This window comes from Alternaria conjuncta, assembly GCF_024043145.1.
Source record: "Alternaria conjuncta strain BMP 0040 chromosome Unknown scaffold_14, whole genome shotgun sequence".
NCBI classification, from domain to species: domain Eukaryota; kingdom Fungi; phylum Ascomycota; class Dothideomycetes; order Pleosporales; family Pleosporaceae; genus Alternaria; species Alternaria conjuncta.
In genome coordinates, this window is record NW_026250103.1 from 377211 (window position 1) to 401542 (window position 24332).

Here is a 24332-nt window from a genome sequence, read left to right on the forward strand (position 1 = left end):
ATCATTTATGTACTCAACTCACCAAAGCTCTGTACGCGACATCTTGGTCTCATTCGTAGACAGCGTCGCTCAAGAAAGACACGACTTAGAAATCACCGTACGCTTTAGCATGCTTTCTCGGGGATAAGCTTGAGAGAAGGCTCACACCGCCGCTTCATATCGAAATCTGGGCTTAGTTTACAGGTGCGGTACCTTCGAATTGCTGATTTGAAAGGAGACGCATCATTCGGGCTGTGTGGATGCTTCGGCCCCAAGCTGCGAGCTAGGCTGAAGAGGGTGATAATGTCATCGGGTGGAGCTAGAGCTAGACTGCAGGTACGGCCGAAGATCCTCCGTGGCTCAAACGCACTAGGCCAAAACGGGAGAAAATGTCATCGCACTCTGATGTCGACCCTCAACGGAGGTCTTGGAAGGGAGTACTCAAGATGATATGATCTATTCTTGTTAAGTAAGCATCATCGAAAGGACGGCGTTAAGTCATGGACTTACGTGTACCGCCGCGAAGGACTGTTGGCGACCTCGGGAATTTGAGGTAGACAGTCGCTGATGCTACCTAGGTACGCGCGAAACATAAGTAGGCGTCAAGTGCAACACAATATGCAGTCAATATCTCCACTACTTTCCACCATCTACACCTCCATCTCCAGTTCGTACGAAACTCTACCGTAGTCCTCCAACATGGCTTCAACTCCTTCCACACCGAACCTCAGAGAACAAATTGAGGCAACAGCTCGGGCCTTCTTATCAGCATTCGAAGAAGGCGCAGCTCAGAGCAACCCTTCTATTATCAATCGCGACGTTACAGCCGACTGCACACGTCACCTGCTTCCCGCATCCGTACCCAAAGCTTTCGGTCTTGCAACAGACTCGTTCTTCGACACGACCAGTTTCCAGGACCTCTTCGGGAATGACATCAAAGTATTGTTGTTCAAGGATAACATCATGTCGAATTTGATCGTCGACACGGAGGCGCGCAGCGCGGCCTTCACAGCTAAATCCGACGTGTATGTTAGGAGCAGTGGAGAGACGTACCCTTTTGAGGGTGCTTGGTTCTTGTACTTTAATGAGGATGGATCTAAGATCAAAAAGGTGGTTGAGTTCTGCGAAAAGGACGCCATCTTGAAGATGGCAAGCGATGTGGCTGCTGCCTAATGAGTCTAGAGTAAATACAGGCTGGAAGCTGAACAGGAGGTAGAGACCAAGATACGGCCAGACTTAGCGAGCACATTCCTGAACAATATTATCTCTTGCAGCTCCGCTGCTGGTATCAGACCATTACGCCCTTAACGAAACCTGGTGTGTCTCTAGGCACAAGTCCAAGTTCACCTCTTCCAAACCCGAAACCATTGAAGAGATAGCCGCGGTCTAGGTTCATGCTGTCCATCAAGTCGGCTATGACATGAGCGGTGGCGATCTGCCAAGGTGGTTCGTAATCATCATGCCGTTATGTGTGTTGACCCGATTCATGAGAAGCTCCGGAGTGAGTCATTAGACCGAAGTGATCCTTCTGCCCCGCTTGATCGTTTCGCCGTTTAGTGCTGTCAGGACAAAGAACCAATACAATGTCCGTCAGGACTGGTGTTTCTGAAGCTGATATTGATTTCATGCTTCCCATGTCGCCGACCGTGGGTTTGTTCCGCTCTAGATCAGTAATCGGGCCAATATTACTAGCATACTTCCGCACAATAATTCAATAGTCACTTATGCAACGCCCAGGGCTGTGCGCAAGAAGCCAAGCCAATGAAGTTCACGCACAGTATAAGACGGGACAGCACCACGCGACTTTTGATGAAGATAAAGAGAAATCAAACTCTCTTCTTACCACGAGAACGTCCTCCAAGCATGGCCTCTTTCGATGAAACCTTCAATTCTCTTCGTCATCGATTTGAGGAAAACAAGCAGCCTATCCCTCCAGTTACACTTGGCGCCATCAGCAAAAATGGTATGGTACCTAGGAGTCCACCTTTCCCTGTATCTTGTTTTGTTTCTGTTTTGCTGACCAGACGTGATCAAAAGGTTCTTTTCGCTGCATGAAGGCGTTTGAAAAGGAATCCGACGACGCGGAGTCCAATGGTGTACATTGGCTCGCCTCTTCCACCAAGCTGGTGACTACGATTGCTGTAATGCAATGCGTCGAGAGAGAATTACTAAACCTGAATGACGATATCGCCAAAGTGCTGCCCGAGTGGAAAGATCCGAAGATTCTGACCGGTTTCAATGAAGAGAATGAAGCCCTCTTCAGGCCCGCAACGAAGGCTATCACTCTCCGGTAAGTCTTGATATGTCCAAGGGCTTACCACGTTTTGCTAATATATTATGTTGGTGACCAGGCAACTGTTGACGCACTCCAGCGGCATGGCTTATACATTCATGGATCCGCTCCTGACCCGCTACGACGAGCTTCAGGGCAAGCCACTGCCTGGCCCTCCCACATCTGTCGTAAGCTGGCTCACCCCGCTCGCCAATACCATTAGCTTACCACCAAGCGCTATAGGCCAAAAAGTTCCCCCACCACTTTCTCGTGTTTGAACCCGGTGAACGATGGATGTATTCGCCTGGCATTGACTGGGCTGGAGTTTTGGTCGAACGAATCACCTCCATGAAGCTTGGCGAGTACATGCAACGCCATATTTTCGACGTCGTGTCTGCCAATGACGCTACTTTCCATCCCGACCAGCGAGAAGAGACGCGAGCTCGAAAGGCCAAAGTCTGGGAGCGAGTGGGTGAGAGGTTGCAGGAACAGAAGCAGCCTTACTGGCCGGACAGGGTTGAGGCGGATTTTGGAGGGGGCGGTCTGTTCGCAACTGTGGACGACTTGCTCAAAATATACCAAGGTGTTCTGAAAGGGGAGTTGCTCAGGCCCGATTCTGTCAAGGAAATGTTCCAGCCTCAGCTAGAGACATCCAAGGGCCTCGATCCAGCCGAGTACTCGTTGCCGTCCCGTAACGCTATCTGGAATACTGTTCCAGACGACGTCCCTGTCAGCTTTGGGATTGGAGGCTTGATCAACCTCACTGCAGTACCGAAACGACGCGGAGTGAACTCACTCACCTGGTCGGGCATGCCGAATTGCTACTGGGTAAGTCTTCAACTGTCAATGTGAACTCTGGCTCATCATCAAACTATAGTGGATCGACCTCAGCAACGGTGTCGCCGGGGTGTATCTCTCTCAGCTTGTACCAACCGGAGATGAGAAGGCTATCGAGCTCTTGACCGAGTTTGAGAAATTTGTGTACTCGAGTTTGGATAAATCTTGAATGTTGATCCAAAATAGTATCAGCAAGGCAAGCTGGCTAAGAGAAGATCACACTCAACGAGTATCATGTTCAACCGATACTCATACTCATCAGAAATTCCATTCCCGTTTCTGTATGACGTACAGTTGTCTCGAAGGGGGGGATGAGTCGCTTCTCCTCGTCGGACAGTCTGTGTTGTGTGCCTGCAAACGTACATATTAGTATATGTCTTGCGTTGTCTAAGTGGCTATGCCCACATTTCTACAACTCGCGCTCCGCTCTGGTCGTGTCGGATCAAGCTACCACCTGTCCTTCTTCTCTTTCTCTACACCCTTCTCCGTCGCGAGACCAAGTTTACGTACCTTTTTGCTTAGCCACTAGTTCAAACGTGAGCTTCTTTACGCGCGAGCTTTGCGACCCCTACGTCAGCATGTTTGCATGTCAACATATCCTTAGCTTAACATCTTCACACACCAGCTTCGTGACATCCATACTAGTATCTTCCAAAGCTCTCAAGGAGCATCCTCGCCGGTTAGCAGATCCGCAGATTAGGTTGAGGCACGCAAGCTCCGAGGTAAAGATGCGTATGTAATGTATCGATTGAACGCGACGGTAGCTATCTGAACCAAACAGCTCCGATGCTCGCAGGCTGAATCTCGTGAATAGTAGAATGTATGCTCAACGCAGGCCAGCCTATTTTTTTCCGCCGTTCTTCTTCCAGCCCGCACTTCTGCTTTTCCGTCCATTGGCACCCTTCTTTTGGCCGCCGCTGCCCTTGAATTTGAGCCCACTCTTGCCCTGTCTCTCACTCGCCCTGTGGCCTTCAAACACGAAGCCCTCTTTGGTTTGTGCCTTGGCTACCTTGCCCAGCATCGATCTAGCACGTCCTTGCATCGACTTTTGCTCTTCAGTCAACTTCTGCTTGTAACCGGCACCAGGTTTGCCGCCCGGCCTGGGTGCCTTGGATGGCGGTGGTCCTCTCGGCTTCTCCTTGTTCTTCTTCTCCGCTTTGCAACGTGTGATACGGAGTTTGCGAGGGAGCATAGGTGGGTACATCTTTTCGTTGAGTTGCAGCGCGGCTTCGACGCCGTTCTCATCGACGAACTGAACGTAGGCGAAGCCCTTTCCGACTCTTGTCTTGGCATCGCGGACTACGCGCACGCTCTCGATTTTGCCGCATTTGCCAAAGTGTACCCAGAGACCCTCTTCGATATCAGAGGCGGCCTTCTTCTTCTTAGGCTTCTCGCCTTCTGCGACGGGTGTTTGGGACTCTTCGTCTACGAAGGGAAGGTTGCCGACGAAGACACAACGGCGGTGATCAACCTTCATAGGATGGGCTAGTGAATCGACATGGAGATGGCGGTTGAGCAGCATAGAGCCGTTGAGTTTCTTGACAGCTTCTCTTGCGGCTACCTTGGTCGTGTAAACAGCATATGCGTTCGTGCTCTTGGTAGTCGCGTCTATGATGTCTTTGGTTGCAAAGGCAGCGCGTTTGGGAAGCGAGGGGTCGAGAGCCGTTGATCGGAAACGTATCGACTCGATCTTGTGCGGGGGCTTGTTATCGGCGAGGTCAGGTATGAAGGACTCCAGGTGCTTCTTGAGAGCCTTTTCTGCGGGCTTTGAGCTTATGCACTCGACCGAGACGTTGCTCAGGAAGACAGTGCGGGACGCCTTCTCCACCTCGGATGCGCTCTCGTCGGTCTTCTCCATGAGCGACTCATGCTTGGGAATTGCGATGTCTTGGGCCTTGTCCGCATCCTTGGTCTCTTTGCCCTCATCTGCCTCATCCGAAGACTCGTCCTCGTCGTCCTCGTCTGAAGAGTCCTCGTCCTCCTCTTCCTCGGTCTTGCGCTTCTTCTGTCTCTGCTCCTCCTCTTTCTCCTCTTCGCGCGCTACTTTGCGCATATATGCATCCTCGATCTCCTCCTTGTCGCCGCGCTTGCGCTTCTTTGGCTTTTCCTTTGCGCCGTGCAGTACGGCTTCACCTAGTTTAGCTAGCGCGGCCTCGTCTTCAGATTCAGCGTCGTCGCTGGCATCCGACATGTCCTCATCTTCGTCTTCCTCTTCGTCCTCATCGTCGGAAGGCAGGCTTTCGGATGCCGAGCTCAGTTCCGCATCGTTCGCATCGCCTTCGTCTTCATCTTCGCTGGACTTTTTGGTCGCTTTCGCTTGTTCGCGCGCTTGGTACCGTGACTTTGAAGGCGCTTGCACAGGTCCGGCCTGAGAATTGTTAGCAATCACTCTTCAGCCCAGACATGCGATCAACGTACACTGGCAGCAAACAGCGATGCTAGCGCCGGGTCAAACGCCTTTTTGTCGACTTTGATGAGGGACTTGTCTGACTTGTCTGACTTGTGGCTCTTCTTCGGCGTGTACGTCTTAGCCGAGCGTTTGTCCTTTGACTTGGCCATGGCGACAATGGAGATGTTGGTGTTGGCGACAGCAAGCTCGTCAAAAAGTTTTGGTGGAGACGCTTCACGACGAACGCACGCTAGGCCCAGCTGGGTGGTGCAGGCGGCAGAACGACACCGCCCGGGGCAGGGCAGTGCGGTCATTTGCAAGCCTCAGGGCCTCTCCCGGCCGTCGACCCGCTTCAGAGCGCAGTTTACACCATCCCGACCGAGCTGCCCTCCGCATTCACCACGCACACAGGAATGCCCGTCGCTGTCCCGCGTTTGCACACCCTCCCGTACAAATATCCCAGACCTGCCACCCGGTCGCTCTTGCCTGAGACATCCCCACACGCTCCCTCGACGCCCGCGTCCCTCACACCCGCAGCTCTGTTTTTGACCGCTCGCCGGGCCCTGCATCCTCCACCCCCAAGCACGCCCATATCGCATCGCGGAGGCCCACAACACCGTCCACGGCATATTTTTACGACATTGGGCACGCGGTGAGGCTGTCTTCGGCGTGGGCGCACTATGAGCGCGCCCGAACAGACCAGACGGAGCACCTCGAGAACAGCTGCCGGCCCCAGCGAGGACGTCGCGCACACTCAAAGTACGTTGTCACCTCTTCTATCCCGACCCCGATGCGCTTTTTCGGCTTTTCCAAGGGCAGCGCCGCGCCTTGGGTCGCCGCTGGAGAGACTGTCGATCTTTGCGTCAACAACCGAGGCGACGACAGCGTCGCGAACCTGCCTCTCTCACCGCGTCTATTACCCACGCCGTCCGAACCTGCACCAGATCTAACAGCCCCTCCCAGGTCCAACTTCGACCCTCACCACAGAACTACCTGACCCCACCTCCACCACCTCTCCCTCCAACCACTCTGCGCCAGCGCAGATACCCACACCAGCTGACCAAGACCCCACCGCGATCGCTGCTGCGATGCTGTCCACCATGGCAGCTCCGACGACAGTGCTCACCGAGTCCCTGCCCGCAGAACAAGCTCCTAATGGCTTCGATGATGTTGCCGACAACGGCTCCAGCAGCTTGAGCGAGCTCGGAGACGCATCGGACGATCAGTCAGAGTCAACACCACGGCCAGCCGCAGTAGCCGATATGGACGAGGATGATTCAGAGGCCGAGACCGAGCGACTGGACAACACGCCTCGAAAGTTCGCGCGCACAGCGACCGAGACGTCATTACTCTCTGAGCCCATCCACACAAGAACACCGAGCAAGCTCGCGCACTCCAAGACCATCGAGCACGACGAATCTGCCCCACCCACACCATCTGCGATTACAGACGATGTCGCCATGGGCGAAGCACCTACAACTGAAAACCCTCTGCATTCTCTTTCGCTGATCGCAGCATCAGAGGCGGCAAATCTCGAACACGTGGGCATAAAAAGAAAGCGTAGCAGTGCCGAGGGAAGCCCAGTGGACGAGCGCGAAGAGGAACCATTACGGAAACGAAGCGTAAACGCGAAGGGTTCGGCGCTCGATGGCCTGGCTGATGCCGCAGCAGACAGGCAGGGGCAGATGGACGCAGACGAAGAGCTCGAGAACGCCGAAGAGCACCTGTCGGCACTGGCTCGCGAGGAGCTAGAGCTCGAGGAGCGACAAGCCAACATCGCCGCGCAGACTGTCAGCGAAATGGCCACCGTCGCGAAGCACACAAAACCAAGAAAAGGTGGCAGAAGAGGGAAACGGAAGACGGAAGACGCTAGCTATGCCTACGCCGAGCCGTTTGCAGCTGCTGAAGCCCACGAGGCTGAAGCTGAGGGCGAGCACGACGATGAAGACAGCGCTGTACTCGATGAGGAGGTTACCAAGAAGAAGCAGGCGATCGATGAGCTTGCAAAGATTGAGAAGAAGTTCAAGCTTTTCCGAGAGAAGTAAGCAATTCACTCAGTGCATGATCAGAAGGATCGGCTACTAACCGTTACCAGGCTATGCGACGAGCAAATAGCGCAACTCGAACGAGAGCTCGACATGCTCAAGCAGCCAAATTGTGTCCACCCAGAGTACGTTGCTATGATCAAATGCGTGGACGATCGACGCGCCGACAAGATCGCATACGAGACGAGGCTTTTAGAATACAAACAGAAAAATCTCGAGATAATCACAGCAGCAGAGCGTCATCAGATGCACAGCCAGTACTTCCAGACTGTGCGCCACATCCGCGAGGACATTCTCGAAGAGTGCAACCAGCGGGTTTTCGAACTACAACGCGGACGACGTCAGCTTGGCTGCGATGACACTGAGTACATGGCACGATTACCTGAGAAGCGATCCGACCAGATCCGACACCAAACAGCATACAACCTCGAGGTCTCCATTCTCTCAGGTGTCGCCAAGTACGTTGGGTTCCCAGCCGCCCCAGATATCAGCGCTGCGCGACCAACCGAGATCGACGAGGATCTTCGAGCAATGAAGGTAAGTGGCTGAACGCATCTGCTAGAGAACTAGCAGCTGATTCGGCGCGTTAGATTGCAACGCGTGCTCCAGTGCCGCCCCCATCGTTCCGCACCTACAACAGAACGACAACAGCGGACGAGGCAGCTGCAGAAGAACAATTCTTAGAAAGCACGCCATGGGCCAACCCACGACATCCTTCACATCAAGAGAGTCGGTACCCTCCAGGGCCGTCACGAGTACCTAGCTACCAGACACCAGCTGGTCAGCGTCGAATGGTCGACCTCTCAGCTCCCAACGGATCTGCCTCCACCATCGAAGCGAACTCCAATCCTCCGTCATCGAATGCTCACAACGCCAACGGTCTGCTAGGCGAAGCAGAATCACCGGTCCTACACATGAAACGCGCACCGGTCGACCACATCACATACGCCGAGACACCCGGCTCAGATCCTCGCAACAACATGGGTGTTCTCAGCAGGGAAACGTACGGGATGATGTCGAGTCCCGCGGCACAGCACATGGAGATACCCCACGAGCAGGTTGGGCCACGCTGGGTTGGCAACATGCGACCCATGAACGCAGAGCCAAACGCCGCGCCAGGACCACCAGGTGCAGCCCGACCAGATGCGGCGCGAGCACCTCTCCCACAACGCAGTGGTCTCGGCACGATCAGCGTTGGCAGCGGCTTATTCGGGCGGTGACTCGAATAACGCACACTGAACCATTGTTCTCATATCTGTTTTACTATCTGTTGCGTCATACCAGCAAAGTTTCATTGGGCGGCGTTTTCCTTGCGTTAGACTTGGGGTTTTGCATCCATAGCGGGCTGGCCAGGTAACATGAGCATGACATGATGGGAGGTATAATCCCTTTGGCGTTACCTCGCAGGCAGGCAGGCAGGCAGGCAGGCAGGCAGTCCTTATCTCCGCTTCCATGTTTTACCTCCCATGGAGGCTATGTCCATGTCCCTTTTTTATTTCCGTTATGTTCGAGTTCATACTTAGACTCTTGGTGAGCGGGCTGTGCAATGAGTGGGTATGGTTTTAGGGAATGACGGAGATGATACCTTTTGAGAGTCGCCTTGAGCGTAATCAATGATATTCTATGCATCAGAGTTGGACATCTTGCGTGCATGTGATGTCTTTGTGTTATGATCATCTGTCTGTCGACGTCGATGTTGAAGAGCGGACTTGGGAAAGCTTCAAATGACTTTGACAGAGTCACTTTTCCAGACAGAAATAACATTGTTCGCCTCTTTCTCTTTTCTTGTACAGCTTGAGGCATGGCTTTAATACTGCTCCCACCCCTAGACCACGTATTTTCATCACTCCTCATTAGAACGACCATCGCGTATGTTTGAACTTTTCTTAATCAATGACGCATGGTCCACCCATGCACTTGTGCTCATTACTCCAAACACCTCACGTCATTTCACCTCACCCTGAAGATATACATCAGACAGCCCTGCACGTCTTTTGACAACTCTCGATCACATATAGTATATGCCTAGACAGTGAGTATTCCTCATCGCACGGTAGAGATGTCTTTCGGCCGACGTTCTGGTATTGCAAAGGCGTGGAATGCTGCAGTGTTTAAATCGATGAGTTCATGCAAGAGGGATTATAGTATTTTGGTGGCCGTGGGACGAAGGTCATTCATCGTTGGCAATCCTTTTTTTTTGGTGAAATCAGAACTCAGGAGTGTGTAAGGGGAGAAGAGTTCGGTTGTAGAAAACGAAAACGACAGCTTTATATATCTCCAAACACGCGGAGTCTTACTCATCGAAGATGGCAATATTCTTTGGAGACGTCAGGCATACACATACTCTGATGTCGCGATATTCATTGACCCGGCGGTGCGTCTTGCACATGCCCATAGGAACAATCACTTTTGAGTTTTGCGAAAGAGGAATTGAGACATGACAGACTTCGGCACGCGTTTTGCTTTTACAGAACATGACTCTAGTGATAAGAATATCGTAAAGTCAGGCGCGGGCTTGTACATTTGACATCCTTCTTAGCCCCATCGTCATTGCGGTAAATGGTTTTGAAAAATTGTCGCCCAGGTAAACGATACTTCGCGTTTTGGTAATGAAAAATGGATTTTGAGTTTTGCAAGGAAGGATCGAGCGATATGGTGTCTTATATACGGTTTTGGGAAGCGTTGACCGAGACATAATTGGTTATCAGACTGTGGTAAAGCATACCGGCCGGCCTAGTCGTCAGGATTTGACTGATCGATATGCGTATTTCGAATTGACAAAGACCAAACGTCATGTTGCGACGACGGGTCCACCGTGCTCTGGAATGCGGTGCAGTAGCGGATCAAACTCGTATTAAAAACTCTACCACAACGCGAAGAGGTAACTAAAGTGAGTCAGGGCGCTTGATCGTCGTGATCACGTTGCGATATGGCCACGAGGCACATGCGTCAAAGTGGAGATCCCATGTGACAGCCTGGAGAGCTCCAGCGGCAACCTGCATGTGTCGGTTCGTAGCAGTTTTGTCAAATTAGCTTTTCGGATATGCAGTGATAGATGCGTGACCGGAGATGCGGCTCGTAGTGAAGTGTCATGAGGCTCATGTGCCATCGATTACTTACATTCACTTCTGAGATATGCCATCTTCACGGAAGGGAGACAATGCCAATTTACGACAGCATCGGTATGTTGATGCTTTCTTTTGATCCGAGAGAAAGTTTGATGAGAGGAAAATAGAAAAGTACGATGCAGGTTTCTACGTCATCGTGAAGTGCATCACCCACATGAGAGCATGGGCTTTCGGCACATGACTTCGGTATACGCTCGAAACTACCGGCGAAGCTCGAGCTGTGTCGATCATGAAGAACGGCTGCTTGCGATTTTGCTCGCCAAACACATGAAGATAGTCACCACTAGGACAAGTGGGAACTCAGAGTCGACGCGAGACGGCCAACGTTACTGAAGAGGTTGGTATCGTCTTGGACTCGTGTTGATAGAGAGTCTCTTTTTGCCGGTGGTAGGAGTAAGTACATATGTGGTGTAGAGGCAGCTGAATGTTGAAGTTTTGATCCCTAAATGCGGTCACATATAGACATGGAGTCTCGAAAAAGGGTGGCCTATGAGGGCTGCAAGACCAAAGGGGTTGAAAAATCAATTGGATGCCTCTCAATTAGGAAGTACCAATGGCAGCTCCTTGCAATGTGGTCGATAATGCCCTTGCATATAGAAACGGCTTTGGCTAGTCACCCGAGAGTAGTGGTCGTTTTCGTCAAGCCCACGTTGTGATCGTCGGCCCCTGGCAGATGCCGATGCGTGATGCCGGTGACTGACCGTTTGGTACAGGCAACCGAGAGATCGACCCGCGTAGATCCGAGGGTGGTAAACGAAGACCACGCGAGTGAGTTACCTGTGTTTGCGTAAAGGCAATTGCCGATGCCTGCCTTGGCCGCATGTCGTCACGCGTGGCTCTGGAGATACAAAGTTTGGTTACCGAAACGTTGGCTCGTTGCAGAGGGCGCGGCCCGAAAGTGACAGCTGGAGCTGACTTGCGGCTGAGCAGAGTGGGGACTCAGCTTGTATGACCTTCTCGATAGTAGGTTGCCTGAGTGTCATAGAGGGTGGGATCTGTAAGGATTGTTCTCCTGAATTTGCAGCACTCGATGGTTTCGCTGGTCTTTGCTACGTGGAGATCGTCGACCTCGCGTAACTGGACGACGACACGTGCACAGAAGATGCCATCTGCTAACGCGTTAGTCAATCGTAAGGGTGCCACTGCGCTGGATCGTGAAGAAACCTTTGGATGTGCAGTTGGGATACTTGCGTCTAGTATACGCAATCCCGAAGATTTGCGCCATCATGGCTGGAACAGAAAAGCAAAACCGCAGGGTTCCGCGCTCGTGATCTGGGGACTTCGACTTCGGACCGACAACGAACCAGCGAAACCTGAAGCGCGCCACACATCATTCGCGAAGTATCGTGATCCTGAGGGATGCGCACGCATGTTTTGCTTGAATCGAGGAAGACGCTGCGAGTCAAATCTCATGCCATCGCTGAATTGCCCCACTAATACCGACTCGGATAGTGACGATTCTCACGAAGAAAGGGGACATTGGACGCGATAGCGACGGAGTTTCACGCAATCGCAAGGGTCTGTTTCGAGCGTGCATCAGGTATACCTTGTAGGGCTGAGGTATCAGCCGGGATACGTTTTGCAGCCATGTCATGGAACGTCGACGAATTCGAGAACTTTTCCCGTGGCAATGCTGTTGAGTAACGCTGGTGCACAGAATTTCTCACACCAATCAATGACCGCAAGAGACATGATGCTTCGGACGCGGCTGAAAGATTTCGGGGGTATAGCTCCTAGATCATTTCGATTTTTCCGGATGCTCGACATGATTGAGGGCTTCGCTTCTTAGCTCAGAGACGGCGAGATTGGGACCGTACCAGGAAGTTGCTGATGCTCAACAAAACGGCTGGGTCTTCAAGGCTACCACAGACCTTGGGCATGCTAAAGAATACGTGCCACACCTTGCTGCGACACTGTGGTTTGGAACGTTAGCCGAAGAAATGGCCGTTTCCAGGCCGTCAGATTCCTGCACTCCGCAGTCTCTCCCGTCAGGGACACTCAGACCAGCGTCCAAATGACATGTGAACAAAAGCGGCACGTTCGTATGCAGCTCTGATGATGAGTAGTAAGACGAATGTCGTGAAACACATGGAAAGGCTGTATTCCTGCCTCGCGTATCGCGAATACCGCATCGGTCTCCACAAGTCGATCGTCGACGTTGTGAGAGTCAGTGAACATGATCTTCGAAAAGCAAATGGGCCCCCCATGTGATTTTTCTGAGCCGCGAAGAGTGCAGCGGTAGCGGTCGAAGCTCGGCGGCGGTTGAGCGGACGCGAGGTGGAGCAAACGGCATGCACGCGTGCTAGTGGCGTGCGTACGCCAAGCTGTTTACCTGTGCGCAAAATCGCTCGTCTGTGGCGTTGCGGAACGAACCACCATCTTTGGTCAACCTTCCGGAGTCGCGAAGGCTTCAATACACACGGAAGCAAACACGCTATGGCAGGGTATGCAATTGAATGGCAATGATCGGAGGACTCTCACATGAGTTTCGTATGTTCTGTGCTAATCAGGCAGATAGATAAGGTTGCTGGTACCTAGGTACCCAGGGTGCATACGAAGGACGTGTCTCCTTTCCTGGACCTCATGAGCGACCTGCATATTAGGCGAAGTCCACTTAGCGTCGACAAACCACTGTTCCTGAAAAGTATAACCTCCGTCGTCGGTAGCGTTTGCCCTGCGAAGCGTCAGCAAGGGCCCACTTCGTCTGGTCTGGGGCAACACCTCCATTCGCCCTGGGTTTCAGCCGACCCATTGGTTGTATTCAATAATCATGGAATCTAGTGCAAGTCCTTCCGTGCATATGCCAGGGATCATCTCTACGGCGAGACATACACCTCTGGTACGGAAGATGCATGACCCTCGAAGAGCGGCACTAGAGGCGGTCCAGCCCCACTGTATACCTCAATCTGCACTTGCCGTCCCCCATGCCCAATGGTTAAATGTACCTGCAGTTATTCCCTTCCCTTATGGTCTCATATAGAGCAGGCCCCGGAAACTAAGCGACTGGGCCTGGCATTCTTGACAGCTCTTGATATCCTCCGACTTCCCAGGGAGCTCATAGTAAGGGTCTGATCTGGTCCATCGCAGTCTTTTCCATTCTGCCTCACGCTTCCTGGCCGTTCGATCGTACACGAAGGTCGTGTGCGAGTACGAAGAAGGATGAGGCCCCTTCATTTGCTTTTCCCATTGCTGGCATGGGTACAGCTGGTAGTCGCTCAGGAATCGGCTCTACTGGCAGTGATTGAGCAACTTCCTCAATGCGCGGTATGTTCAAACGGAGTAATATCCCCAGCATTTATTGACTGTTTTCCAGCAAGTGTGTCTTGCCACTGCAGTTGCCCAATCGCCAGTACAGCATACAGACCAGGCCTCCGTATGTGCAGATGCCAAACTGCAAGGCGAGGTAGAGGCATGTGTAATGAAGTCATGTACACTGAGACAGAGTTTGAGTGAGTGCTCCAGGCTATGTCAACATGCTTACTGTTGCTGATTACGATTCTCAGCAACCAAAAACGTCACCACAACCAGTTGTCACGCTCCGATCCGTTACTCCGGCGATTCAATTCGTGTATCCAACTTGATTCTTTCGATCGTCACCGCCGTTTGTGCGCTTTCCAGGATCATATACAAAGCTGTTTTCTCCGTCGGTGAACTTGGCTACGACGACTACAGTGTTTTGGCCGCACTAATAGCTGGTGTTCCATCCGTGGTCATCATCGATAGAGCTATTGTTCCAAACGGTCTAGGACGAGATGTATGGACTGTCAGCTTCCAACAGATCACCGACTTCGTCAGATATCTTTACGCTCTGGAAGTCCTCTATTTCATTCAGGTCGCGCTTCTGAAGCTTACGCTCTTATTCTTCTTCCTGCGAATATTTCCGAAACCCAGCATCAGGCGACTACTATGGGCAACCATTGCCTTCAACTGCCTCAACGGTCTTGCGTTCACGTTGGTGGCCATCTTCCAATGCCGACCGATCTCCTTTTACTGGACCAAATGGGATGGCGAAGGATCCGGCCAATGTATCGACATCAATGGGTTAGCGTGGACAAATGCTATCATCAGCATTGTCTTGGACATCTGGATGCTCGCTTTGCCCTTGTATGAGGTGTTCCACCTGCAGCTCTCCTGGCGCAAGAAGCTTAGCGTCGCTGTTATGTTCTGCGTCGGTACATTGTAAGTACCGCTTCCAACGGTCTACAGACGATAATTACTGACTCAAACCTCAGTGTGACCATCATCTCAATCCTTCGTCTATCATCTCTCGTTAACTTCGCCGCCTCATCCAATCCAACATGGGATCAAGCGGATGTTATAAATTGGTCTAACATCGAGATCAATGTCGGCATTATCTGCGCCTGCCTGCCTGCGCTACGCGTCATACTCGTACACTTGTTCCCCAAGATCCTCGGCACAACCAAAGCCACCGAACGACCTTACTACGCATACGGCAGCCAAAGTCATGGCATGAAGAAGGGCGGCAGTGCGCTGGCCAGTGGTCCAGGACGATCGGCCGTCTCGAATGGCGCGCGAGACCCAAACGCCATCACATACACCAAGACCTTCGAAATACGGCATGCCGATCATGATGAGCAATCACTTGTGCAAATGGAGATGGACCAGTTTGAACCACACAAGCCGAAAAATACGAGTAGCAGCACTAGCATCTCGAGTTTCTAGATACCACTAATTAAAGATACCCTAATTCCTTTCTCAACGCTCGGCAGTGCAGCTCTTAAACTACCAGAACGTGATGCATGCCACATGTCAACATTGGTATTTTGTGACCATGTAAGCAGATGCGGTCTCCTCGATGTTGTAACCGTCGCTATGTGTTTCAGATACCGTACTTCTTCAGATCCTCTGCAGAGTCGGAGTAATGGACCGTGAACTCCTCGCCCTCCTTCACATCTCGAACGCTTTTGAACACCATCTGCTCCAGCTGCTGATCCCAATGCCTCCTAACGTTCGAGTTGCTTTCGTGATTGAACATGGATCCAGTCAAAAGAACCATTCCAATTGGACCAAATGAAGCCTCGCCTTTGAATGAATTAGAGTTTACGCAACCCATGAGTGTATCTAGGAGCCGGTTGTGGGCGTTGTCTCCTCTCTCCTTCGTGAACCGCATTTCGTTAGGTCGCGCGTTATGCAAGAGCAAGATAGCTTCCAGGGCCTCCTTGGGTAAGAGGAGGAAGATCAGCGGCACAAAATCGGGGTGTGGCATAATCAGGACGGGTGACTCCTGCAGAACGATCTCGCCAGCTTTGATGTCGCGGGTTGCAACAACACCACGGCCTTTGCCTTCGATGGAAACTATCTTGTAAGGCGCTCCAGTCGGTGATCGCATGAAAGCGCTAGAGTTCTCGCCGCCGGCTGCGTACTCCTCCCACGCGCGACTGATGCTCCGGTATGTGGCTTCTTTCATTTCTTCTGATGGGATTAACATCTCATCAAGTTTGCCACGCAGCTTGGACGGCATGGGTCGTTTTTGATGTGTCTGTAACATCTCATTTGGTGCGGGGGCGTCTGTGAAGCATTGGTCCAATATGTCTCTCTTGGGACCCGTAAGGCGGTATGGCTCCAGGGCTTCTGAGTCGCCCATATTGATCGTAAGAAGATTCAGTTGATCAGAAGATAGGTTCTCACAGAGGCGTTGGCCCACGACTATGTACCGGGTACGCAGTGTTTATTGGGAAAGGCGATGTTTGGCATCCATGGATCGCTGCGCGTCCATCCCTGTGGCTCGGCCCAAGTGGGGTTAGTTCCTTGGCGCAGGATCTATTACAAAGGAGTCGCATCCATGGATCCTTTTGTTCATCAAAGTGGTTGCAATACTCTTCAACGACGCTTCCGTTAGCAGTAGACAGTGAATCTTTGTTTTCCTAACTGTGGTCACATGTTTACAACCCGCAGCCACATTCGTCAAAGACACGTCCCTCGCTGCGATCGAGACTCGTGGCATCGCCCCGAGGGCCTCTTCGCCATGCTTTCGGCATCGGGTTCGCCATCGCCATTTGATGTATTCGAAAAATCTGGATTGTAAGCATCATTTTGCAGTGTATCGTACTGGGAAGGCTGGCATTGCGGGCAGAATATAAGGGCAGTTGCAGTGGGCGGGGGGTTGAGCCGATGCACACAGCCACTGTCATCTGCACCTCGGGCGGTTAACGCAGCTGTGCCATTTCTGCCTTGCCCCTACTCATGTCGAAGGAGATAACGAGTGGATACAGATACTTCCCTTGGAACTAGCTGAAAACTTCCTGCTTACAGCGATACCCGCGGCATCCGTCAACAGCCTGCTGCTGTATTACAATACGCAGCAGCTTGCGCGATCCAATCTGTGGCCCCGCACAGGTCCTCCACACGTTCAACAGCTCTCAGCAACCGCAACCTACGAGGTGTTGGTGGGCAGAAGCCGACGTTCCTCTCTTCCAAGGCATGATTGGTCTTTGAGTTCAAGGGATCATGCGCCTCCTACACGCTAGAACTCTTGAGTTCGAAGTCTTCCACGATGATCAAATCCCGCGATACGTAATACTTTCCCACACTTGGGGAGACGAAGAGGTCAGCCACCAGGAAATGCGCTTCCTGCAACAATACAACGCTTTGCCAGCCGAACTAGAGGAAGACATAATCTTCGTAGCCGCGATGAAGATGTCGGTTGGATTGGACATTCTATTGGACAGTAGGGCGATCGAGAGTCGTACTGGTTACAGCAAAATCCAGGAAACGGCTAACATCGCAAGGGAGAAGGGAATGGACTATTTCTGGATAGACACTTGTTGTATTGATAAGAGCAGCAGCGCGGAGCTGCAGGAGGCAATCAATTCTATGTACCGATGGTACCAGCATTCAAGCTTTTGTGCCGTACACCTGGAGGGTGTTGACATCACGCATTATAAAAGTTGGGGGGAGATGATTGACCTTGCCACGATATTGCAACCCTGCAAATGGATCACTAGAGGTTGGACCTTACAGGAGCTTATCGCACCAAGAAACCTCGCATTCTACGATGGAAATTTCACTTGCATCGAAGCCTGGAGGATGTATAATGGGTTAGAAAGAGCTACCGGGGTCTCAGAATACGTATTGAGGACCGGGGATTTGAGCCGGTCGTCTGTCGCTCAAAAGATGTCATGGGCGGCTACTCGCAAGACGACTCGAATCGAAGACCGCGCGTATAGTTTGATGGGCTTATTCGGAGTTCAAATTCCGATGTTGTATGGCGAGGGTGAAAATGCGTTCAATCGATTGCAAGAAGAAATCATCAGAACTACTCCTGACGACTCGATCTTTGCCTGGAGAGCGACCTGGGGGTTGACTTCTAGCTACTGCGGATTACTAGCAAAGTCGCCAGATGTGTTCGAACAATCGCAGAGCGTTAATCGAGGCCGCAGCACGTTTGCTATGTCGAATATGGGTCTTAAGATTGATGCGCCATTATCTCTGGAAATCGTCAGTCCGGAGCAACTTCGCAACTGGCGTGTGCCAGGACATAAGGGCAGCGACCCTATTCGCTTGCTTCTACTAGATGCAGATCAATATGGGAGATCGATTGGTTTGTTTGTCCGAAGACTCGAAGCCAATTTCTACGCTAGAGTTGCACCAAACATATTCGAACATTCAAAGATGTCAAAGCTGAAGCTCGAGACACTCTATTTCGAAGATCCGCCACGAATCCCAAGGAAGCTCATGAGCTGTGCAATGTACTGCTTCCATTTTGAGTTCGATCAATCAGAATACTCGATTTCAAGCGCACGACCTCAGGGACTATGGGATCAAGATCGCCAAGAACTCTCCATCGAGATTGCGCCTGGTAGAAACGATTTCCCCCCCTACAACACCTTTTATGGCATGGTCTGGATGACTTGCCACAAACCCGGCTTCACACTTCCATTCTCGATATTTATCGCATACCATGTTGTAACTGGACGATTGTGGACCCAGCTATTGAGCTCCGATTATACCCTGCGCGAAATCGAATGGCACACTGCAATCTCAGATATGGAGATTTCTAGACGGTATGAAGAGTCCAATTCCCCAGATACATCGCAAGAGCTGCAACTTCCTTGTGGAGTTCTTGTCGAGATGAACATTCGTGCGGGCTTGCGTCGAGGCTTGATTTCATACATTGTCCGTATATCCTGAAATAGGGACTCTTTCCACAGCTGGTTGGCTCGCTGCGAATCTCCTCACCCTTATGGTTCTCATATGCCCGGTTATTTGGCGATCCTGGTCAGCAATATGGATGTCCAATTCAGCCAGCGTATCTGCCGTAACCGACTGCCATTGGACCGAACGCAGTACCTCAAACCTCTGGATGGCACACGTCGCGAAGACTGCTTTATATGCAATCTGGCATGTTATTTGGAGATCGTGGCCGGAGACGCGGATGATGCCACCACCCGCTGTCAGGTACAACACGTGCCCGGCCTAATGCGGTCACGACGCAACGCAGCCTGGCTTCTAGAAGACCGTCTCAATTCCGGAAGGCCTTGCAATTTCAGTTTTCTGATCCCCCATTGCCGTCGCTCAAGATACCGCTTCGATATGTCCATACTTCTGCCGCTTTACGTGTACCCAAGCGCGGGCGCCTGGGAACCGCTGTACACAGCGTAGGCACATCCATCTCGAGCGTCGTTACATACTAACAAACCCCTAGAGCAAAAGCGCACAAGAATGTGGACTTTAACGTCATCATCAACCCCTGCTCCGGCCCTTGCATGGGATCACTCCCCGATCAAGTGTACCTAGACGAAGTCCCAAAACTCCGAGCCTACCCAAACATTCGCACATTAGGATATGTTGCAACAGACTACGCAGACAAGCCTATCGAAAGCTTATTGGCAGAAATCGACACCTACGCGCGTTGGCCCAAAGTGACAAACATTTCCAAGATGCGCGTTGATGGAATCTTCTTGGACGAGACGCCAAGTACTTTCGATGAAGACGATTACGAATACTTGAAGACAGCAAATCAAGCGATCAAGAACAACACAGCATTCAGCGATCGCTTCATAGCTCACAACCCCGGTCTGATACCCACGTCCATCCTCACCTCGCCCACGGTGCTCCAAGAATCCTACCTCAACCTCACGGATCTCACCGTCGTATTCGAAGAGACGTTCGATAAGTGGCTGGATAGAGACATCATGGTGCCATTGCAAGCACATAAGATCCGGCGTTCGAAGCTGGCTGTCATACTGCATTCTTTGCCGAATCTAACTGGGGAGGTGCTAGAGTTTATGGTGCAGCAGGTCGAAAATACGGCGGATTGGGTGTTCTTGACGGATAGTGCGGACGACTATTATCACACCTTTAGTGCGATGTTCGGAGATCTGGTGAAGGCGGTCGATGGGAGTAGTTGAGTGGAGTAGAGTAACTCATAGTCATGACGCCAGGGATGGCGGGAATTCGTGTCGCATTTCACTTTGCTGTATACACGCATCCAAAATGTAAAGAAAGAAGCAGCTTCTAAGACTACGTATACTTCTGCGTCAACGTCCCTCAAAACGTTTCTTACATCAGCTAGACTGTGTCTCTTGTTGCAATCACGGAGATGTTGATTCGTTCATGGCTGCTACTTCCACAACTCGTGGCAAGACTGTCCTGCGGAGCCGCTCAGTCCTGCGCCTGCCTTCAGGGAGGAAGCGGAAGCGGAAACGGAAGCGGAAGTCTCAGGGCATTTTGACTTTAGGGTTGAATGCAAGCTGCAGCACGGTGTTCATGCAAAAGTATGGCTACTCGTGAATGAGATACATAGCCAGAATACGCTCACAAGGCGTGCGCCAGGTCACACGTACTGTCGAACCCTCTTCCACCGACGCCGCTGCTTGGGCGGTGGTGGTTTCCGTCGGGAATGGTTCGTAATGCAGGAGTTACTGTGGTACTCGGGTTAGTCGCCTTCCTGTTGCGATGGTTGTAGAGGTAAGGTTGGGCGAATCGGAGTGGTGGGGTTCCCGCGTTGGCAGCAGCCTCGCCCGCCGTAGTCGCCTATCTTCGGCTTGCTTCACGCCTTGCGCCCTTCCTCTCAACATGCCGCCGCAATGCCGCCACCGCGTTTATATCCCCTCACTCGCCTCTGCAGTACGTGGTCCCGTCCACAGACTGTGCGATTGACCTCACCTCCAGCCAGCAAAGACCCTGAAAGCGGCTGATCGAGCCTTCACCGCACCCCTCGTCCACCCCGCGTTGCACCCCCTCCGCCAGTTACACCCGTCACGGCCATACTCAGCCATGTCGGAGCTCTCCCAGTACACTGCTAAGAGCAGCAAGAGCACAACCAATGGCACAAGCCACAATGGCAATGCCTGGGGCGGCGAGCACAACCCAGCGGCCTTTGACTTCCGCTCCGATGTGCACACTACACCGACCATGTCGATGCTGAAAGCCATCCAGGAGTGCACCCTGCTCGACGACGTCACCATGGAAGACCCGACCACACTGTCGCTCGAGCGATTCGTTGCCGATCTCAGCGGGAAGGAGGAGGCACTCCTGGTGCTCTCTGGCACTATGGGCAACCAGGTGGCATTCCGAGCACATCTTACCACCCCTCCACACGCCGTCATCGTCGATCGACGTGGCCATATCATCAACTATGAGGCGGGCGGTGTAGCGACACTGAGCCAGGCCATGGTGCAACCGCTGGATGCGAAGAACGGGACATACCTCACACTGGAAGATATCCAAAAGTACGCTGTCATCTCCGACGACGTTCATGCCTGCCCTACACGCCTCATATCACTCGAAAACACGCTCAATGGCGCGATTATGCCTCTGTCCGAGGTTAAGCGCATATCAGCTTGGGCGCGCGAGCACGACATCATAATGCACTTGGACGGTGCGCGTCTGTGGGAAGCTGTAGCTGCAGGTGCCGGTTCTCTCAAAGACTACTGCGCCGAGTTCGATAGCATAAGCCTGTGCATAAGCAAGGGCCTCGGCGCGCCGATTGGTAGCATCCTCGTCGGTACGAAGGAGTTCATCAAGCGGAGCCGCTGGATCCGCAAGTCCATTGGTGGAGGTTTGCGACAAGCTGGTGTTGTTGCGGCTCCGATGCGCGTTGCCATTGAGGAGACCTTCCTCGGCGGGAAGCTCACTCAATCTCACGAGAACGCGAAGAAGATTGCGAGCATTTGGACAGATCTTGGAGGCAAGCTGCAATACCCCGTAGACACCAACATGGTTTGGCTAGATCTGGACGCGCATCATGTTGACATCAACAACTTTATCGAGCTAGCGGAGAAGTACGGCGTAAGGGTGCGCGGTGGTCGATTTGTTGTGCATTACCAGATTGGCGAGGAAGCGATCGAAGCGCTGCGAAAGGTATTCACCGAAGTGTTGACTGGTAAGGAATCGGCAGGGAAGAAAGCCGAAGCCCCGCATGACCCCGAAGACCTCAAGATGAAGGGAAAGGGCGTGGAGTAGATGCAGCAGCCACAGCATGAAATTAGTTGGCAACCGAATAAACGAATCAAACCAATGCGCTCAGCCACGCAGCCACATGAATCTTCAGTACCTGCATGTCTAGCGTGGTAGCGTCTGTCATGTTCCGAATTCGCCGGGACATCGGAATCCACCAGAGCTTCCAAGACCTCGCTATTACGTTAAACTTTCAACTTTAGGCCAAAGACTCTGTCCACCGCTACCCGACGTCAGAGCGAACTCGTCATCGAACCCTCAAACACGACATTGCCAAGATGGAGGCCGAAGAATACTACATGAGACTGCTCTGGACGGCGCGGCGGCGCTGGGTATTCGCATTTGACTCCTCGGACCTGCTCTGATTATGTACAAACCTGCACGCGTCGTCACCTCTGGGCAAAACTTTCTACGACAGACGTCACTTTTCGTAAAAAGAGCTGCTGGACCCTGTGTACATAGACCTACGGCCTGCAAACCTGGCAACTCATACATCTTTCTTGTCTCCACACCACGCCAATTCCACACGACGACAGCAAACATGGTACCACCGATTGCACAAAACCGGACACTTCTGTCCAATCATCCGGACAAAGTCCGCATGCTTGTGCTTGAGACTGATGAGACACATCCCGATACGCAAAAAGAGACAGGATCCTTTGGAGTGGTTTTGGGCCAGCTTCTCAAGAAAGCCGGAGACGCGCACAAGCCCAGTCTAGGTATCGAGACTGCCATGCAATACGTGGTCGAACCGGAAGGTGGCGCTATACCAAAGTTGGAGGAGATTGGCGACGATGTCCATGCTATTCTTATCACGGGTAGCTGCTGGGACGCGCACGGTAACGACCCTTGGATCCTCAAGCTCATGCAGTTTATCAAAGGTACGTTTCTCAAATTAGTCTTGAATTGAGGGGAAAAGCAGTAGCTAAATACACAACAGACGTGTGGCAACATCGCCCCGATATCCGCTTCACAGGAATTTGTTTCGGACATCAAATCCTTTGCAGGACTCTCGGCGCAACCGTCAAACCCCAAAAGGACGGTGAATGGGAACTTTCCCATCAACCCATCCAATTGTCCGAACTTGGCCGCAACCTCTTCAATCTGCCCAAGACGGAGTCCAAGATCCATCTTCACCAAATGCATCTCGACCACGTCGTCAATCCTCCGTCTACTGAGACAACCGATCTGATACCTAAGGACACCACGGTACATGTCTGGGGTACCAGCGAGCATACAGGTGTGCAGGGCGTGTATATCCACAAGAGGCTGTTCACTACACAAGGCCATATGGAGTTTGATGAGGCTCTTGTGAAGAGGCAGTTAGAGATGAGGGTCGAGAGTGGGAGTGTTAGCAAAAAGGATGCGAATGAAGCCGCAGAGAGAGCAGATTGGATGCACGATGGCCTTCTCGTTGCCCAGGCAGTTTTGAGATTCTTCCACGGTGACGACGACATATACACGTAGGAACCATCATCGGGCTAGGTTCTAAGCGAGTCCTCCACGACCTTACGAGAAAGAGCATGTTATCGGCGTTAATTGAACTGGAAAATCTAAGAAGCATGGGATTAGGAGCACGTGGTATGTACTAAATACTGTTATAGATGTTTGTTCATTGTTGAGGACGTACTTTGCGTCGTTATAGTGACGTACGCCGCTTCGGCTTTCAAGCGCTTAGTAGGACATTCTGTAAAGTCGCAGAGGACAAAACGCATCAATCGAATGAAGTAATTTACGACTACACAGGGCCTCGTTGCAAAAGCTTGTCTCAACCTCGATCGAAGTAGATCCTGTCAGAGCAGACTAAACATCGGGTGGGTGATGGCCTTCGGCATTAAAACGCCCGATGGCGCGCGGATAAGAGGTTCCGATATCTTATACCCGGATGCGACCCGGTCACCAACCCACCTGCCTCTTTCAAGGCGTCTGCGAGTGCGTCATCGCTCCACAGAGGCGTACCGTAGGGACAGAGATACAGCAGCAACGCCTTGATACCCCAGCTGTCTCCATCGGGTGCCATTCGATACTCACACCCTGCACAATGGTCGGTCAACATCGGCCGGCTGCTCCCCGGCGTGCATACAGCACTTCGTTCACACGCATCCAAACCCTGGAATTAAGAATGTTGCGGAGCGAGATTCAACGGGGCACGGCATACTCTCCACGTCCCGGCGCTAGCGTCATGTTCGACAGGCGACCAGACGGATTAAGGGTGGGCACATCCCCATGACCTGGGTCGATAACCCTTCCAGCCTCGCCTT

The 24332-nt window shown here is 52.2% G+C and overlaps 9 protein-coding genes across 9 annotated transcripts; 7 read left to right on the top strand and 2 right to left on the bottom strand.

The window, feature by feature from the left end:
* Positions 1-678: 678 nt before the first annotated feature.
* J4E85_008740 (uncharacterized protein) lies at positions 679-1152 on the top strand (the record flags this gene model as incomplete). Its single annotated transcript, XM_051472964.1, has 1 exon — positions 679-1152. The coding sequence occupies one exon, from the start codon at positions 679-681 to the stop codon at positions 1150-1152; it is 474 nt and encodes a 157-aa protein (XP_051323184.1).
* An 878-nt stretch (positions 1153-2030) lies between these two features.
* On the top strand, positions 2031-3257 carry J4E85_008741 (uncharacterized protein; the record flags this gene model as incomplete). The annotated part of the gene is made up of 4 exons (XM_051472965.1): positions 2031-2269; positions 2352-2439; positions 2495-3079; positions 3129-3257. 4 exons carry the CDS (start codon positions 2031-2033, stop codon positions 3255-3257), a joined length of 1041 nt encoding a protein of 346 aa, XP_051323185.1.
* A 672-nt stretch (positions 3258-3929) lies between these two features.
* Positions 3930-5647, bottom strand: J4E85_008742 (uncharacterized protein; the record flags this gene model as incomplete). Its single annotated transcript, XM_051472966.1, has 2 exons — positions 3930-5456; positions 5507-5647. 2 exons carry the CDS (start codon positions 5645-5647, stop codon positions 3930-3932), a joined length of 1668 nt encoding a protein of 555 aa, XP_051323186.1.
* A 930-nt stretch (positions 5648-6577) lies between these two features.
* Positions 6578-8742, top strand: J4E85_008743 (uncharacterized protein; the record flags this gene model as incomplete). Its single annotated transcript, XM_051472967.1, has 3 exons — positions 6578-7518; positions 7573-8059; positions 8113-8742. 3 exons carry the CDS (start codon positions 6578-6580, stop codon positions 8740-8742), a joined length of 2058 nt encoding a protein of 685 aa, XP_051323187.1.
* Positions 8743-13809: 5067 nt separating this feature from the next.
* J4E85_008744 (uncharacterized protein) lies at positions 13810-15333 on the top strand (the record flags this gene model as incomplete). The annotated part of the gene is made up of 4 exons (XM_051472968.1): positions 13810-13914; positions 13964-14099; positions 14154-14829; positions 14883-15333. 4 exons carry the CDS (start codon positions 13810-13812, stop codon positions 15331-15333), a joined length of 1368 nt encoding a protein of 455 aa, XP_051323188.1.
* Positions 15334-15490: 157 nt separating this feature from the next.
* J4E85_008745 (uncharacterized protein) lies at positions 15491-16255 on the bottom strand (the record flags this gene model as incomplete). Its single annotated transcript, XM_051472969.1, has 1 exon — positions 15491-16255. The coding sequence occupies one exon, from the start codon at positions 16253-16255 to the stop codon at positions 15491-15493; it is 765 nt and encodes a 254-aa protein (XP_051323189.1).
* Positions 16256-18069: 1814 nt separating this feature from the next.
* J4E85_008746 (uncharacterized protein) lies at positions 18070-20021 on the top strand (the record flags this gene model as incomplete). Its single annotated transcript, XM_051472970.1, has 3 exons — positions 18070-18674; positions 19191-19268; positions 19316-20021. The coding sequence occupies 3 exons, from the start codon at positions 18070-18072 to the stop codon at positions 20019-20021; spliced, it is 1389 nt and encodes a 462-aa protein (XP_051323190.1).
* Positions 20022-20688: 667 nt separating this feature from the next.
* On the top strand, positions 20689-22077 carry J4E85_008747 (uncharacterized protein; the record flags this gene model as incomplete). The annotated part of the gene is made up of 2 exons (XM_051472971.1): positions 20689-20739; positions 20785-22077. The coding sequence occupies 2 exons, from the start codon at positions 20689-20691 to the stop codon at positions 22075-22077; spliced, it is 1344 nt and encodes a 447-aa protein (XP_051323191.1).
* Positions 22078-22612: 535 nt separating this feature from the next.
* Positions 22613-23538, top strand: J4E85_008748 (uncharacterized protein; the record flags this gene model as incomplete). The annotated part of the gene is made up of 2 exons (XM_051472972.1): positions 22613-22952; positions 23012-23538. The coding sequence occupies 2 exons, from the start codon at positions 22613-22615 to the stop codon at positions 23536-23538; spliced, it is 867 nt and encodes a 288-aa protein (XP_051323192.1).
* Positions 23539-24332: the final 794 nt, after the last annotated feature.